The following is an 18585-nucleotide window of genomic DNA, read 5'->3' as shown; positions in this document are numbered from 1 at the left end:
ACTGTATAACTCCAGTGACATTAAAAGGTTGGGAACAAATCTTTGGAGTTTCTGGCATATGGAATCATGCTCCTTCTCAGAAATGGGAAAAATCAGAGCAGTCAAAGCACAAGTGGAACAAGAAATGTGAAATGTTATTTCATAATAATGTAGTTGTCATTTATTATTAAAGCTTCTTAAAAAAAAAAAAAAAGAGTCATAAGTTTTGGTATCTTTTATCTTTCTTCCTCTGTCGCTGAAAGATTTGTTCAGTTTGGCACTTATGTGGATGATAAGTTTCACAGACCATGAAAGCAAAGGGAAAAATCATGCAGCATGTGTAAGTGGAACATTTTACTGTGAGCAAAGAAGATGGCTGATTTTTTTATCTAAATACCAAACTGAGTATTTCAAATAAAATAGGAAATCTGTAGATTTCCCCTAACTTCACAACCTATTTTGGAGCTTTGATTTCTAACCAAAGGTAAATAAAGAGGACATACAACAGAAACAGTGGAAGGATGATTTCATGCTCTAGTGCCTCTGGAGAATATTTCCCCCCATTTTGAAGAAATATTACAAGAAGAAAAAAAACACAGTTACAGGATTTCTTTTCTAAATTTCTATTTTTATTGTCAGTCAGGAAAAGAAATCGTCAGCAAATACCCAATAGGAACTACTGAAACTGCATTAAAAAAAAAAAAAGTCACAGAACTGTGCCACAGAATTGAACACTGCACTACAATATCCAGGAAAAGACTTCTACCATACTCAGAATTATTATGTAATTGGCACAGTTGGTATATTCATAACTAGCATCTGACACCTCGCCTTTTCAAAATCCCCAGAAGGTTACTCAATCTCATCACAAAACACAGGGGTGTGAACTACAGTGATACTACTGAGATACTATCACTACATTATTGAAGATTCTGCAGCACCAGCAAAATTATTTAACCACAAAACCCCACTAACACTTGCTACTAAAAATAACAGCACTAGAGGAAAACAATGGGGGGGTGGGAGGTGTGTCACCAAATCCAAAGCTCTTGTGAGGGTCAGACAAAGGAGAGGTAAAACTTAGGGACAGTTCCTTTGTGACAATATATTATTTTATACCAAAAAAAAAAAAGAAAAGAGAAAAGGAGAAGGTTAGCATTGAAATGGTACCAGTTAACTTTCATTTAATTGTCCATTTGGAAGGGCTAGGTGTTGGAAAGAAATGATACCATCACACTTCCTTCTCTACTTCAAGTCTGGTGACAAAAGTTCCCTAGCTATATTGAATCACAAAAGCACAGGCTTTGAACATGAGCTTGTACTGTAAACTTAAATGCATATAATATATAAGAGGAAAACTTTGGGAAATGCTTTACAGAAAACCATTGGCTGTGAAAGCCGATGTTGTTTAAATGGCATTAAATCTTCATTGAGTTTTTCAGCCTTTCTACTCTGGCCTTTCTTCCTGATACCGGACTGGTAGTAAGTCCAGAGTAGTAATACCAAATTTACCATACTAACTTTTTTTTTTCCTTTTTCTTTTTTTTTTCCTTTTTTTTTTTTTTTTTTTTTTCTGAACACTTAAGTTGATTTGCAATGATTTAGTTACTTCATGACCACCACAGTTTTCATTACCTTATAACTAAGGAAATACAAGTGCATGCAGAACTGACCTTAGCCACAAAGAGATCAGAGCTCGAGGGCCATGGTGTGTTTGGGGAGATGTCATGAGGGTCCTTCTACCACCTCTGTGGTAGCAGAACACCAGTTAACAGCACATCTCACGTGGGGAGGGAGATGTGCAACGAGCCTTGTAGCCCAAGGGGGTTGTGAGAAATACACATTGCAAGAAATCAAGAGGAAAGAGAATGAAAGCAGATCATTTATAAAAGGGCTTGACTGAGCAAGCTAGTCCGATTACTTGCACTGTGCAGCTGTTGTCACTACGGCTCCGGGGGGAGCACGTTCATTTGTCACTTCCACTGGACTGTATCTCAAGACACATGAACATTATATCAAATGCACTTCTCAAGGGTTGGCTAGCAGCCTGCTTTCCAACACATCTCAAATGCCTGGACAAATATTCAGAACTACGCAGGTTGCTCTCCATCACCCTATTTCTAACCTTTTTTCAAAGTGTCTGTGTACAGACTTTAATTCACTCACTTTGGCTCTTCCCCAGTGGGTTGCCCTCAATTACAGGTATTTGCGTTTGAAGTAGGAGAGAGTACCCCTGCTGGGACTCCAGGGGGTGCGGGCCCCAGAGCGGGTCAGGGCGCTTCCGGTGGGGCGCGAGCCAGAGCGAGGCAGGGTAGCGTAAGCAGAGGGAGAGGTAGAGCGGGGCAGGGTGGTGTAGGCTGAGCGGGACAAAGTGTTGTAGGAGCGGGACAAGGAGCTATAGGGAGGGCCTGTGAGCGTGTTGTAGGAGGTGCGGGAGAAGGGGATGTAGCCCGAGCGCCCTGTGAGGCTCCATGCTGAGCGGGAGGTTGGAGTCCACGTGGAGTGGGAGCCTGAGCGGGACGTGGTGGTGGTGGTAGTGCAGGATGGCCCCCACTGAGGGCCACAGACGGAGCGAGACCCTGGGGTACAGACAGCCCGGGAGACCGAGCGAGAGGAAGGGTTGCAGAGGGAGCGGGCTGTGGCAGCTGCCAGAGGCCGGGGAGTTGGGGGAGATGCAAAGCAGGTGGTTGACGAATCCTCGGGACAAGGGGTGGGTGAGCGCGCAGAGCGGACCCCTGCAGCTCCCACCGAGATGGAGGCAGGGGAGAACAGTGAGTGTGCTGCTGGGGGTCCCACGGGGCGGGGGGCTGGGGAGCACAGCGAGTGAGCTGCTGGGGGTCCCACAGGGCGGGGGGCTGGGGAGCCCGCAAGGTGAAGCCCTGCAGGGGTAGAGCTACGTGCAGAGCGGGGCACCGGAGAAGCTTCAGGGCAGGGAGCTGGGGAGCACACAGCATGGGCTACTGGGGCACTCAAGGGCTGGGTCGGAAGGGTGGCCATGGAGCCACAGGGAGGCTGGGCTGTGGGAGAGGGCACGGAGCCACAGACAACATGGGAGAGGGAGGCAGCTGGCACTGAAATGGCTGCAGGCGGTGGCATGGGACTGCCGACAGTGTTGGCAACTGGAGAGCACACAGGGTGGGTTGGCAGATGGGTGGGGACCGCCTGGGCTGCTGCAGTGGGACTGGGGCCAGCCATGAAATGGGTCAGCAGGGCACTCACCGCATTATTTGCCGGGACAGAGACAGAATAGGACATCGGCCCCCCTCCACCTCCAGGCTGGTGTGCAGGAGTGGGCCCTGTCTCGAACACCACGTGTGGCATAGGGGGGCCCACAGGGTTGGACGATGGGACCGGCATAGAGCCGTACATGGGCGGAGGCATCGGGGCACACGTAGCGGGAGGCATGGTCTCGCATATAACTCGGAAGCCAGGATCACACCCTGGGTCGAAACCAGGATTGATGTTTGGGTTGAAGCCTGGATTGCAGATGGTGTTGCATAAGGGATGGCCCGCAGGAAGGTACACGAAGTCGTACACAGGCGGGCCCCCTGGGTTGCAGTTCGGGTTGCACACAGGGATGCATATGTATTCACACATGGAGTTGAACCCAGGGTCCCCTGCAGGGACTGGCCCAGAGCTGTTCACGGGCAGGGACCCATTCTCACAAACTGGCAGCGACCCGTTCTGGCTCACGGGCAGGGAGCCATTCTGCCCCACGGGCAGGGAGCCGTTCTGCCCCACAGGATTACACACTTCAGCCTTGGCACATCCTTTGCAGTAGGCAAATTTGTGGCATCCGAAGTTGGCTAGGAGCCGGTGGCTGCCCAGTCTGTATGGTGTGAACTCCACAATAGTCCGTGCCTGCTGATTGGAAGCCAGTGTTCCCAAACTGCACCAAGAGGAGGGAGAGAATTAGAGCCTTAGGTAGCTCAAAGACCTGAAACACTAGAATATGACTTCATATTTTATGTTTTGATTGCTATGACACGTTTTCAGAGACAGTCTGCTATGACCACTTTGTTAGTTGCCCTGCTCTCCCGAAATCATCCTGTGTTGTGAATAGCGTGGTAACCATTTCACTCTGTCTCAAAAGATTTGTTACTTCTGCCCACGGAAAACTCACACTGTTAGTTCTGGAACTGGAACTGGAAACCCATTCATGATACTGTATGGGAGTAAGTAAGTTACTTAAATTCTTCAAAAACATAGTACCCTTCTGCCTCAAAGATATACATGATGCTTCGCATTTCCAGTCATCTAAGTTGGATCAAGGAGCTCTGTGGTACCAAGTTCATTATCATCAGTGAGAACAATTCCTAGTTGCTTCCCTTCAAAACTAGTCACACCTCTGTCAGTTGTCCTTGTCATGAAGAACAGCAATGCATATTAATGAAAAGCTCCTTTTCCTAGGATGTTATAACATCATGAAAATTTCCAGTTTCCTGTGTTTAACTTGTTGTGAGCCTAGAATGCACGCTACTATTTCTGTCTTTTTCTAATTGTTTACATAAGTGATGCAAGTTCATGAATATTTAGAGGAAATCTTTATAAACTCAATAGGATTATAAGGGCTGGGGGACACAGCTAAAATTTCTTGTGAATAAAAGTGTACATTCCCTTTCAGATATAAATTTGTAACACACACAGATTAGACTTAAGAAAAATGAAGGAACAGCATATCTTGCCAACACTGTGATTTTCAAGAAGAATGAGTCTTGTAATGGAGTCTCAAAGTATTAAGGGGCATAAAATCATGTTCAGAGCCTAAATACCAGAAGTATCATAACTATCATCTTCCTCAAAACCTGCTCTGACCTAGCAGACCTTAGTCAACCCCCAATATTATCCCCATTTAAATAATTGATGATCTTACTCAATGGTCATTGGCTCTTTGAATAAACCGCAGCCTTCTAAAGTCATTATGCAGTTCTTCATATCTTCCTGGAGAGGATTGCAGAAGGAGATCTCTGCTGTACATGGTACTTTCAGCCTGGGTTGGCTCAATAGCTAGTAAAAAATAAACAAACGAACAAATAAATATTTAAAATATCAAACACTTTTTTTTTTTTTAACCTCACAAAATTAGCATTAAATTAAACAGAAGAAAAATATTAATACTTATATACACGTTTCTTTTTGGTTTACTTCTATGATCTTTAGGCATCACTCTAAGTAATTTTTTATACACTTATAATCACACTGATCTTGCTAAAAAGCAAACAAAAACGAGTTCCACATTTTTCTGTATTATACATAGGAAGTGGACAATAAGAGTCCATAACTGTTCCTTAGAACACAAAGTGCACAGTTAAAGTTCTTTACCTTAACAATAACAGGTGGCCTGTTGATCACAATATCCCTGCTAACCATCAGAACTTCTCCACACTCTGGATCTGAGACAGCAACTACTTTCATAATGTTGTGATCACAGAGATAAGGTCCATATTGACTATATGATATACACAGTGGGATTTTTTTCACTGTAAAACAAATGTATTTAAGTTTTTATTTATTCGTTTAATTATTTTTGGCTAATATTCTACTTCCATTCCTCCTAAAGTTTAACTGGCAATTAAAATGGTTTAATTAAATATTAAGCTATCACAGCATCTCTGAAACCAGACATGAACTTTTCTGGCTTAGGATGATACATTGCTACCTTCAACATCCAGCTGCATACTTTCTGATTACTCTAACTATACTAGTGTGTTTATAGGGAAGTTTTAATTTATTTATTTACTTAAATTCTGAAACTTTAATTCCAATGTAATTCTTAAAGCAATAATTTGAATGTAGTCAAATTAAAGCTAGGTAAAACAGAATGTAAATATCTTGAACTAATTTTCTTCTTATAGATATGACTTAAGTAAAGTGATCTTTTTCTTTCATGAAAAGAGGTAACTATTAAAACAAGTGCTTATGCTGTGACACACCATTGCACTTCCCAGCATATTGTGCTGTATCTGGAAATAATCACTTGAGTGCTTAATATGGATATTTTATACTAATATCTTCTGGCTAAAGGAAATGAATTGTTTTTATGATAAGCATCTGCAATTTTATTTTTGTATTGAATATAGAATCCAGACTTGAACTTTTAACAGAAAGAAGTTTTAAATGATCATCAAAATCTCTAAACCTTGAGAAATTAAGCAAAGACTACAGTTAACCTGTTACTATACATGTAATTGATTACACATAGAGTATATATTGTGTTGATTTTTGAGGGATCACCTTGAAGGCAATTCAGCTATCAATATTTAACATTGTATTAATTTCACTTCCCACGAGTATTAAGTCTCCACTAATCCTATAGAAGATTGTCGGTCTCCTGTCTGCTATCTGTCTCCTGAAAAGAACTGTGGTCAGAAGGGCATTAGACAAATCCACCTTCTTACCTTCTCTCGGACCCAATGTAACAGACACACTGTCTTTCCAAAATTGATCCATTGGGCAACCATTGTATGTTATTATTTGTGCACACAAATTAAACTTCAGGGTTTTGGGTTCACTACGCAAATTTTCAAGCAGCCAGTGCAGTTGGACATCTTCACCATACATTGGACAGTTAGTCATCTTTAGCCTCATGTTAATACCGCTGTCACTCAAAAATGGGTTTTTCAGAGATGATAACTCCCTATCTATATGACAGTTGGAAGCATTGCAGTACCCTGGGTGAATTCTTCTGTAAGCCCGGTAATAGGCTTCTTTGCTTTTCACAGAACCTGTGAAAAGGAGATACATGATAATGAGTCTTCTGGAAGTCTGGAATATCTACCTAAATAATAAAGATAATTAAATTTCCTCCTACTCCTTCCTGAAACATAATGTGGTGGCTTGGTGTTAAACAAATCCAACAGAAAATGAAGCCACAAGAGGTTTCATTTTTTTTTCTCACAAAAGGTGAGATAAAACATTCAAATGAAGGTTTTTTTGTTCCTTTTCAGGAAACAAAATTTGCACTTTTACAACCAGCTCTAATCTACTCTACATTCTTTTAGGCAATTTTGCTGATTGAACTCTTCCCTACATTCCTGGAAAATGAAAATCAGTAAACCAAAAGTGATAACAACAGGAAGTCCTAATAATACATGAAATTAGTACATGAGCATATTTCCTGATAGAGCTAGTGCAAGAGTCAATAAGGAAGAATTTAATCCTGGGTTTAAAAGAATTTATTTTGTTAGATTATCCAAAGTCTGCTAATATTTGAAACTCGTATATAGGTGAGAACAAATCACGTACATAAAAACAGTGGTATTAAATAAAAGCAGTTGCTATTGTTTTCTTTGATTCATCTAAATACGCTTAGACCTTATTTCAACAGAAAGGCATCTTCCCTTCTTTCTCAAAAAGGAGGGAAGGAAGGAAGGAAGGAAGGAAGGAAGGAAGGAAGGAAGGAAGGAAGGAAGGAAGGAAGGAAGGAAGGAAGGAAGGAAGGAAGGAAGGAAGGAAGGAAGGAAGGAAGGAAGGAAGGAAGGAAGGAAGGAAGGAAGGAAGGAAGGAAGGAAGGAAGGAAGGAAGGAAAGGAAGGAATGAAGGAAGGAAAGGAAGGAAGGAAGGAAGGAAGGAAGGAAGGAAGGAAGGAAAGGAAGGAAGGAAGGAAGGAAGGAAAGGAAGGAAGGAAGGAAGGAAGGCAACCTTTAAATAGTTCTACTCATTTTAACACAGGACAAATTACTTTGAAAATTTTGTACAATTAACATTTTAAATTGCCTCTAACCCATTTAATGATTTTTCGTCATACCTAGCTCATATTTGTAACTCCCAGTGATATCTTCCAGTTGCTCGCTGCCAACACTCTTAGTGCTTAGATGTTGTCCACATGGCCAAGTGTCACAGAAAACTTTTGTTTTTTTGGCATTGTTTTGGGAAAGCCAGCCAACATAGTTCGAATTTAGCCGAGAAAACATATGATGACCATCATAGTCCAAGTCCAGTTCCCCTTCTCTGATGCTTCGAACCCATGTAGGACCACTGCAAGATGAACCTAAGCCAGGTGAAAACCAAAATGTTGTAACAGGATGTAACCTGAGTAGTATAGAAACAAAAACATAAGCTGATGCAAACGATGACAATCATAGGAAACATTTTTAGTTACCTCTGCCAGTTTCCAAAGGTGTTGGATCCAGGCACTGCCAATCACCACAGCATTGATTTAGATCTCTGCGAGCCATCCAAGATTCATTCCAGCAGTGGTACCGCCTGTAGGGTGGAGGAATATAGGATTAAAAACATCACTTGGGTCAATAAGTTCAATGCCTTTCTATGGAGGAAAAGAATATCATAGAGAACCTTTAAGCAACTGAATAGTTCTGTCTTAGCATTGTTAATGATGTTTCAAGACAGGAGTTGTTTGCTTTGCTTTGTATCCCTAAGACTGAAAATCTGTTCCTGAATCCTGCAAACCTGCTTGCAAAATGTTCCTTTTATAGCCCATTATCTTTTTGCTTATTTGTTGTTGTTGTTTCAGTTGATAATATGCCAGCACAGTTCTTTTCTTTAAATAGTCAATTTTTCCTATCATTTTCTGCCCAGTTCTTTAGAGAAAACAAACAAACAAACAAACAAAATACTGTCCTAGTCTTTTTAACAGACTAACAAAGAAGAAACCCTTAAGACTTAAATGCCAAAATAGGATCTTCTTTCCCTTAGCATTTCAGTTTGATCTTATATTTTTCACATGGGAAAGATCAAAAAATTATTTGAAAGCTCTCACAGATTAGGCTTGGATACAAGCAAATTCTGGTGCAGTTAAACTATGAACATAGGCCAAGAGTAAAAACAACAAATTGTACTTTGATAAGCTATAATGTCATAGTTATATGAACGTGAGTTGAAAGGTTGACAAGAATGAAGCGATTCATGGTAAGGAACCCCAGGAAGACAACATAATTATCAACCAAGTGATTATGACCAAGGATAATAATTTTAATCTATCATAAATTTTTCTTTGAATTTTATGTTCACTTAATATTTTTGCATCTACTGAGATGGATGGCCTATTGCTTCAACTGAGAAGGATAAGCAGATAGTATCAATTCTCAAAAGTGTGCTTTTTCTTCTTGTTATTGTTTTTAAGGGTAGATTGAACAGACTGCCTCCTCAATGACTGTATGCTTTTGAAGTGCATTAATAGGAAAATGAACGGCTATGTAATTCCAAAGTACTGACTTGCTAGATTTACACTAGTCTTCCTATCATCTAGCTTTTCACAAAACCAAAATATATTATTGCTTTTTTCTTATTTACCATAGCTTGTCTTTACCACAGAGGTTTTTTCCAGTACAGTCAAAAATCTCATTGATACCAAGGGGATTCTCATTTGAGCATGGAAAACAGAAGTTTGTGATAACACGACTTGGAATTCCCAAACACCTCATCACTGTAAGGGAAAAAAGAAAATCAAGAGCCATTATAAACAGTAATTAATCAAACAAGCCTTTTACTTATTCTGTAAATAATTATCTTGCATTCTACTTTGCCATCATATAAACAAAATGCATAGGAGATAACATTTGGGATGTCATAATTCTGTCTTCAGAATTTCTTTTTTCTGAAAAGTAACTTGAAAAGAGCCTAACAGAAAGGAATGACTCAATATTATTCCAGCATAAAAATAAATAAATAAACAAACAAACAATACATACACCTGTTGTAAATACAGAAATAATGTTCCAGACCCTGCATTAATAAAACACTAGTCAGAAATTTCCATACTTTTTATAAGTATAGTATAGTGTTTATAGATTTGTCTGTATAGTATCAACCTAATTTTCTTCAATGCAGAAGCAGCTTCAGGAAGTAAATGGTGTAACATTGTTACTCTTCCCACCTCCTCCATATCATTTAGTTCACTATTATCTCCTCCTTTGTAGCAAAAGCTTGCTGCTTTTGTGTTTTGGACGAGACGGTGGTAGAAGTCTTATTCCTCTTCATAAGTTGGTGTTTTTACTCATCCTTCAAGCCTCACCCAAAGGATAAATTTTTACTTCTGTGAGGTTGTGTTTGCTCCGTATTTTAATAAAAACTGCAATACTGAGAGCTACATTGCATAAGGGTCAAAAAGGACAGTATCACTTTTCTTCTTGTTCATCACAGTTTATAGGAAAGCAACAGGTTGATAATAAACACTGTGTAGGCAGCCGTGCCATATCAAAACAAGATAAAATACTCCATTTCTTTTCTAGTAAAATACTTATGAGGAATATGCTTGCAGTAATATTTAGGGTCAGAATTTTCTAATCCTGGTTTTCTGTCTTTCATTTGGATAGCTAGGTAAGGAAAGACTGAGATATCATACCTGTGCACATTACTGAAGCAAGAGACCCACAGTACCCATATCTGACTGGTCTGCATCTGCCATTATACCACTGCTGAAGAATAGGGACACTTCCATTCCAGGAAAATGGTTTTGTTCCTTTCAGGTAATCATTGTTTTCTGGAATCTTCATTATGCTGTTAGTGGTATGGCTGCTTATCTAGTGAGAGAAAAGAAAAACAACTTTTCCAAATACCTGACCATGTCTTCACATCCTAAGCATCTCACAAAATTATCAAAGATCAATGCTACAAGTTACTTTTTCCTGTGAATCTGAGCACAAAAAGGATTTTCCCTACTACTTGTACTGTTTCATTACAGTGTAATTTATCCTTCTATAAAAAAAAACAAAGTGTGACCCATCTATTCAAAGGTCATGCACCATTAGTTCTTACCATGTGGTTTACCACCATGCTGACATGCACAGGATCATTGCGCCAACAATGGTCTCGATCAGAGCCGTGATGGTAACTTGCACCCATGTCTAGAATCTTCAAGCAGATATCCAGAATTCCATCTTCAAACTGATCAAAGAGAAGTTAACACAGACATCATGGTATTCTAACATTGAAAAAGCACTTTTCTTGTCAATACTGCAGGCTTTCTCATGTATATGAGCTTCCCTCTCTCTTCCCCTACCATTTCTTTAAAATCAAGTCTAGCTTCTAGTAGTCTGCATGATGTTGTCTGTCTGATTGAAGGAAGATCAAAGATAGATAGTCTCTTTTAAAAAGCATGTTATCCTTGCTTATGTCTAACTAATTGAATCATTTTAACTTCAGAAGCACAATTTTCTTTTTCCAAGAACATTCTGATGTTTCCATAATTCTATACTACAGAAAACTTCCTTGTAGTTATTTGAGCTACAGAGACGTTCTTAAACATTTCTTTCATTGCACGCATGTTCTGGACTAGACCTAAAAATCTTTTGTACTCCATAACAGGATGCATTTCTGCAAAATATGGATAACACTTCCTTAGTACTTATATGGATAACTACTTCTGAACAAATCTTCAAAATATACCTGTCCAAAGTGCCAAGGTCTAGAGGTAATATGTTTGTGAACTCCTTCATACAGTATGCCATGTTCATTCAGAACATACTCTTCTCTTTGAGCCTGATTGTCCATATATACAGGGTCATCTGGAAAAGATGCAAGAGCTATCAGACAAGATGTTCATTTCTAGCACTTATATATCTTTTATCTATTTCACTGGATCCCTCTTTCTTTTCCTATCTATTTTAAACATATGCTTTTAAGCAGATTTAATTCATTTCTGTTTACTTCTAGGTTTTGCCTTTATTAAGCCTCACTCTGCTGTGATACACCTGAATTACAGAGCTTGCAATTTGTCTTCACCCTAAGCAATCCTAGGAGTCAAACACTACATTTAGAGTTTGGTATTTAATTCTGATCAAATCAATGGACAATGTAAATGTTTTCCATCTAATGATTTTGGCAAAGTCTTAAAAACTTCACAATTTGCTGCCTCTCAAATCAGATTTACTGAACTTCATTCGTATTTGTGCTGTCATGGTGATATCACAGAATCACAGAATGGATGGTGTTGGAAGAGACCTCTGGAGGTCATCTGGTCCAACTCCCCTGTTTAAGCAGAGTCACATAGAGCTGGTTGCCCAGGACCATGTCTAGATGGCTTTTGAATATACACAAGGAGGGAAACTCTATAACCTCTTTGAGTAACCTGTGCCAATACTTCATTCACCTGTATAGTAACAAAAGTTTTTCCTGATGTTCAGACAGAATCTCCTTTGTTTCAGTTTGTGCACATAGCCTCTTTTCCTGGCAAGCTATTTTAAAAGTGGAGAAAAGAAAATTATATCACATCAGTACTACCACTAAGAAATTAAATCAAAACACTGGATTGAGACAGCCTTGAATATACAGGAAAAAGAAACAAAAAAAATCCTTCTCTATTTCCTGTGATTTCTGTGACTTCATCCCTTACTTACCAGCTAAGTAATTAATAATTTCAACATTTTTTATTAATCATTAGCATTTTTCTTAAAACTATCTCAATATCACTGGAGTTCTCACCTGCACACCATGGGTTAAAAAGGACATAAAAATCTCCAAGACATCGCTGGTATGTGTGACCACAAGATGTGATTTGCATATTGAGAATATAACGGCCAATGCAGGCATTGGAGGGAGGAAACACACTAATACTGATGCATTTTGGTTGATGAATTTTGTAGGAAGCACTCCAGCAGGTTTGATCTAGACATCTGCCCATTGGGAATGTACATTTCGTCTCATTTGACTCGCAGGGTCTGAGGCCTTTTCAGGAAAATAAGTACAATTTCAATCAGGGTAAACAAAGCACATGTAAAAAACAAGTAATTTGTTTAGCAATCATTTGCAATTTAAAGCTCCAAAGGGTGGATTTGTTTTTCACTTGTAATTTTCATAGCAGGGTGAGAAAACTTTATATGGTAGAAGCACTGCCTTAGCTAGGGGAGGGTAGTCTGTTCATTCAGAAAATGAATGTGTAGATAGTATTTATCACTGAAGACTATGGGAAATATTACTTACCAGAAATGGACTGAGAAAGACTACACATATTTTGGGTGTGACTACCTGTCTCCACGGTGAAAATGGCCTGATCCATGGAGTCATCCCATTCCCGATTATGGAAGCGAGCATAAAAGTTGAAGGCTTGCCCTCTCCTTATTATCTGTCTGTCAGTTCCGAAGAAATGGGTGTTATGAATTTGGCAGTTGGAAGGACAGTTCAGGTCAACATCTCCAAGCTCGATGACTGCAGGATGGAGAAAGAAATACAGAAGGAAAACCAAATAATTGAGGCCACATCACTGGATGAGGTCAAGATTACATGAAACAGGAGATAGATGAAACAGATAACTGTTTTGAAAAGAAAAATAAAACAAAATAACAACAACAACAAAAAAACAAACAGTCAAGGGTTTGTTCAAATTTCGGCAACACTGAGAAACTATATGGAGACATAGTTCCATAAAAGTATCCTTAGAAGTTCACCACTTCCTTAGCTTGCAGGTAGAAACTTGTATAATGCTTTATAAATCAAAGCTGTGCTACAAGTTTCACTTCTCTTATATAGCACCTTTATGCTTTATAAATAACTGATGTCAAAGGACACTTATTAGTATCTCTACCTGAAAGATTGGTTCTATATTGTAGTAGTCTCACCAAAAGACTTTTGTCTTTTGTCTCACCAAAAGACTTTTTGTCCTGGCTTTTGACATAGTTACTTTTCAACCACATCTAAACAGCAAACTTTTTTCACATGCTATCAGATGAGAGTTGGAAGAAAATAATAAAGCAAACTGAATAAATAAAATATTTGATAACAAATGCATGTTTTTTAAGGCTTAAATGGCACTCCAAATAAGTTATGAAAAAAGTGTGAATAAATATCACCCCCAAATCGCAAATAATGTTGAATATGCATGCATACATAGTTGTTTCTATCTACATTTCCCAAAATTATAAAAGGCTTGGAGACACCCATTTTATTACACAAATTGAGACATCTTTGAGGAACTTGATGGAAAAGGAGATATTCATAAATTATGATTTAAAAAAAATGCTGACAGTCTATCCTAAATGCTGTGATTAGCTTGACTAAAATCTTGGATGATCCGCCCCCACCACACCCCCGGCACCCTGCCTGGATATCAGCCATTTCCCAGGGCTAATTATGATCCTGGTGCCAGAAGGATGGGTGGCAACATTCATTTTTACTTATTTGCATACAACATGTTATTTTCAAAAGTGCTTCACTCTAATTGAAGGCAATGGGAGCCACGAATTCTCAGCAGTTTTGGAAACTGGGCTCACAGAACTACAAAGACTTGGATATTATTTTAATTCTGAAAGATTAAGTTTGGTCCTGCTAAACTTGCAGTACAACCAAACAATGCAATTTCTCTAGCTAAATTGGTGCTAAATTGAATAGACAGTTGGTATGTAGGGGAAACTAGTTTTTCCCACCAGAACCAGGGGTGTATTCACTTAAAAGAAGACTTATAGCTAAGCCCACGGGACATGGACACTTCTAACACAAACCAATTGAGTTTCCCAGGATCGCATTCTTAAGTAAACCATAAATTAAATGAACTGGGGAGGGAAGGTCTGGGGAAGGGAAAAAAAAAAAAAAGATTTTTTCCTTGAAAAAAAGTAATATCATATTTCATCTACCCATTGAAATTTGGTAAAGAATTGGTCATTCAGCTCTTCAGCAAGGATCAGTAAAGAAACACAGACCTAGGCATTACCCATCCTAAAAACATGCACACTATCAAAAATAATAATAAAAAATATAAAAATAAAAATAAAACAGAGCAATGCATTGCATCATTATTGCTCATGAGTGCATCATACCTGCTGAATAAGAAAGATTAACAGAATCACAGAAAATCTTGTATCTTAATGAGAGTTGTCAACCACAATGCAAAGTGTTCTGGTTGAACAGAAGGATTAGAGGTGGTTACAGCACACATGACAAATTCCTGTGGTCACTGACTGAAAGAACCTGATAGATCCTCACCCATCCTCTGGAGGAGTTTATAAACCAGGACAACTACATTTCATTGACTCATGAATCCAGCTAAACTGGAACATCAGGGAGTTGAGATATTATATGTTTCCCAGGGAAGTTGTCTAAAGTCAGCCCACAGTTTTCTTATCGGAGTTAACTATCATCGCTGGATCACAAAGGAGCTAACAATTGCCTTCTTAAGCAAAGGCAGCTCAGAGAAAATACTAAAGGCTAATCAATTTCACATCTCTTATGGGTTCTCTTTCTCTGATAGAAACCCTACCTCTAATACCAGTCAACGGGTTTTCTCTAGCAATTCACAGTTTGCCTTCATTCCAGAGAGAATACTTCAGGTAACTACTGTGAAATAATTGATTCTAACATAAGAATACTGAAAACTATTACTGTTTATTTTGTGCTGGAAATAAAATACATTTTTTTCCATGCTCTTTCTTATTCTCAGAAATGGCTGTTGTTTCACCGCTTCTTCTCCATAACTCTCTTTTTCCCTTTTTTCCTTTATTGTTTTTTGTGTTGTTTTTTTTTTTTTTTCCAAAAATGTCTCTTTTCTTTCTAAATCCACATATAATAAAATCTAAACCTTAGAGGTAATCCCTTGTCTTGATTCCACACAGCAATATTTACACTTCCTTACGTACTTACACCTGACTGTTTATTTCCTTTCTCAGTCCTGTGTCTAGTGATAGTAAAGTTTCAAAGCACTCACCTTCCATTTTCCTCCTGCATGTACTAGTATCTGAAGCACAGTGCTGGTTGGCGGTACCTGCTCCTCAGCAAGATGCACTGCAAGGTCTGGCTGATCTCTGCGAACCAACCTAATTTCCTCTCAGTAACATTTATATTCAGAACTAAAAGGCTGTCACACATATTGCATCAACAAAATACCAGTTTACAAAGAGGCCCCACCCATGTGTCTACTGATGCTCATAAATGATTCATTTTCACTTCCAGCATTATTAGGGAGAGTCCTGTGGTTGAAGGGAAGGAGAGATCTTGGTACCTCACCTATAGCATGGTACACTCAACATACCACAACTCGGCATGTCTCAAAAATATTTTAAGACCAGGATGAATCTGAACACATTTCAGCATAAGCCATGATTTTTAGCCACTTAAAGTTCCCACAAGTATCAGCACCTAGTGGCTAGACACCTTCAGTCACCTGTAAGAAAACAAGAAGGAATGCTAGACTTAAGCTAAATTTAAATTATTTTCATTCAACCAATAGTGGACATTTTTATTATAAGCAGAAATCCCAGTTTTCAGAAAGTCTGCATAGCACTACCTCCAAGTGGAGATCAGAGTATAACAAACAGTTGCAAATTTTCCCAGCTAAACTGTAAAATAAACAGAGGAGCTGCATTAAATGTTTTTGAAATGGACATTAAAGCTTAATCTAAAGTTAGAGAATTTATTTATACCTTGTGCATATTTATGTGAGACCACACAACCAATATCTCAGCTTGTTTGCTTCCTTCTCCAAAAATTCTGAAAAGCATTTGAGGTTTTTCCAATAATTTCTGTGACCAGAAAACATTTAAATATTTTGATACAAGATGCGTTGTTATATTTAGATCCCAGGCATATTTAATAAAATAATACCCAAAAAGTACAACAGTGTTCTCTCTGCTCACTCATGGATGAGGACATCAGCTTGCAATTAGGAAAGATGGATTCAAATTTCCTCTACCAAAACAAGGATGAACATTTTTAACAGTTGTCAACTATCTTTCTTATATCTCTTGCCCTGAATATTCAATCCACAAAATATCACTTGCAATCCCTCTAATTAATTTGGATTTAAAAAAAATTAAAATTAAAAAAATAAAATCATTAATACACAAAAAACACAATGACTGAAGTTTAGTGATTTGGATAACTCTCTGGATTCTAGTCAGTTCTTTAAGAAATCATAAAATGAAACAGCTTAACTAAAACTGAAATGACTTAGTAAGCTTAACTTAAGTGCACGTGTGGCAAAATAACTTCACAGAAGCTACAGCAAATAAAACAAATCAGTGCACCAGCGGTGGTTTTGGAACAGTGACTGAAATAGTTGTACGACTGATTCATTAGAAAGCAAACATAAATTTAATGTGTTCATATTCAAAACTTGCAAATATTTGGCTAATCAATTGGAAGCTATGAAAATATGTGCAAATGGTAAGTATTACATTCATTTCTCATGAAATAGTATATATCTGAAAACTGGTACAGATATACCAAATTTCATTTTCTTAATGTTTTTCATTTGAATATTCAAAACTTCAATTTAATGGAAATTAAATATATATATATATATACTATTGCATAAGAAATCATTTAGTTAAAATAGAAAATAATACAGGTGTAAACACATAATCAATTTAAAATCAACCTGTAAAATAGGAATGGAAGTGGTCTAGCCATCCATCAGAGACCTACTTACAAATGTACGCTTATACTAAAGTCCAGAGAGAAAAACTGATCTTGATGGAGCTTTTTAGGTGACAAAATGATAGTCCCAGACCTATAAACAGAAAATGACCAAAGCTGGTCAGAGTTTCTAAAAAAACATTTAAATCCCCTGGAATATCTCTAGTTCAACCACCAGCCTAAAATATTTTGGTAAATGAAATCCTGTGACAAATAAAAGAAAACAAATATGCATCAGTAAGTTGCTGCACCTGTGGGTTCAAAGAGACTTAATTAAGAGTTTAAAATAATAAAGGACTGAATCAGAAGCTGAGCACTTTCTGTATGGACATGAGTCACTGACTTTAGTAAGTATGCTTGCTTAGATCCTTGAAGCTGCTTTGGTGCCTATCTGTCTCTGCAGGATCACTTTACAGATACCCAGCCCCAAAGCAAAGTCTCTAAGATGGCCAGGTTCCTGCCTATCAGTACGTGCAAAGCCATCCAATTGCTACTGCCAGCTCACAGCTATCAGACTGGTTGGTCCTCTCATTCAAGCCCGAGTCCCAATTGCCTAGAGTAAGAAGAATCTTTAACAAGGGAGAAAATCATAGCATACTAGCCTTCTATCTGCTCTCAGTCTATTCTTACCCCTCTTGCCTTCCAAGCCCTCGCCAACATCAAACAAGTTGGTCCCAGATCGTTCAGGCAATAGGGCCACTGCCCTAAAGAAAAACCCAGGGCTGTGGGAGACTGAGCACAAACAGGAAACAGTGATATGAGTTACGGAAAGGATTTGCCACTCAGTTCACGGCCTGTCTAAACAGCTGATGTGTCCTGACTGCTGACCTCCAAGGGAGCTGAGTCTCCTTCTGGACAGAAATGTCTCCTCTACCTGCCTAACAGTGAGGAGCACCAAACAAACATTGATAGTCCCTCAGTCCCAGCGGGGGATGCTTTTCCCCTTTGCATCCATCTCTTTCCCTAATATTTCACTCATCGTTTGTGCAAGATGTCCTCTTCACATCACTAGTGTCTTACTTACATATCCAGCAGTCCCCTGAAATGTACAAAGATGATATGCCTGAAGCAGGCCTGAAATTTCTGCAAAATGACACATTTATGAGGAATTTAAGCTATTTAGACTATTAAATTTATTTAATATTTTGACTCTGGACGTTACTGTACAATCATCTATGCAGTAAGAGTTTTGAGATTTTTTTTAATTTATGGAGTAATTGTTATTAAAATAGTATGGATTACATTTGTCTTTTATTGTACTTTGAAAATTATATATTACTTGCACTACTGTAGAGTGACATATGC

General features: G+C 38.5%; 1 protein-coding gene across 2 annotated transcripts; it reads right to left on the bottom strand.

Annotated features, from left to right (window-relative positions):
• Positions 1-888: 888 nt before the first annotated feature.
• LOC308189381 (protein-glutamine gamma-glutamyltransferase 5-like) lies at positions 889-17102 on the bottom strand. Of its 2 annotated transcripts, none has more exons than XM_080579356.1 (13): positions 15572-17102; positions 12859-13083; positions 12361-12603; positions 11326-11444; positions 10696-10824; positions 10283-10460; positions 9232-9364; positions 8081-8184; positions 7727-7969; positions 6378-6704; positions 5302-5459; positions 4853-4986; positions 889-3868 (listed from the first exon to the last, which is right to left on the bottom strand). In XM_080579356.1, exons 1-13 carry the CDS (start codon positions 15576-15578, stop codon positions 2176-2178), a joined length of 3693 nt encoding a protein of 1230 aa, XP_080435482.1. In that variant the 5' UTR covers positions 15579-17102; the 3' UTR covers positions 889-2175. The 2 variants fall into 2 exon arrangements, with proteins under 2 accessions (XP_080435482.1, XP_080435483.1); XM_080579357.1 differs by having other exon boundaries at positions 12904-13083; positions 15572-17100.
• Between the last annotated feature and the right edge of the window lie 1483 nt (positions 17103-18585).

The sequence above is a fragment of the Anser brachyrhynchus genome (genome assembly GCF_964034855.1).
Source record: "Anser brachyrhynchus genome assembly, chromosome: 2".
NCBI lineage: Eukaryota > Metazoa > Chordata > Aves > Anseriformes > Anatidae > Anser > Anser brachyrhynchus.
The sequence above is the reverse complement of the archived record's forward strand: the minus strand, read 5'-3'. Positions and strand labels throughout refer to the sequence as shown.

Bases quoted from the DNA above. Each gene is read 5' to 3' on its own strand.
- LOC308189381 (XM_080579356.1), bottom strand. The intron at 7,970-8,080 runs GTAACTAAAAAT...CACCTGGCTTAG, and splicing joins ACCTTTGGAAACTGGCAGAG to GTTCATCTTGCAGTGGTCCT. The intron at 4,987-5,301 runs GTAAAGAACTTT...ATTTTTTACTAG, and splicing joins GGCCACCTGTTATTGTTAAG to CTATTGAGCCAACCCAGGCT.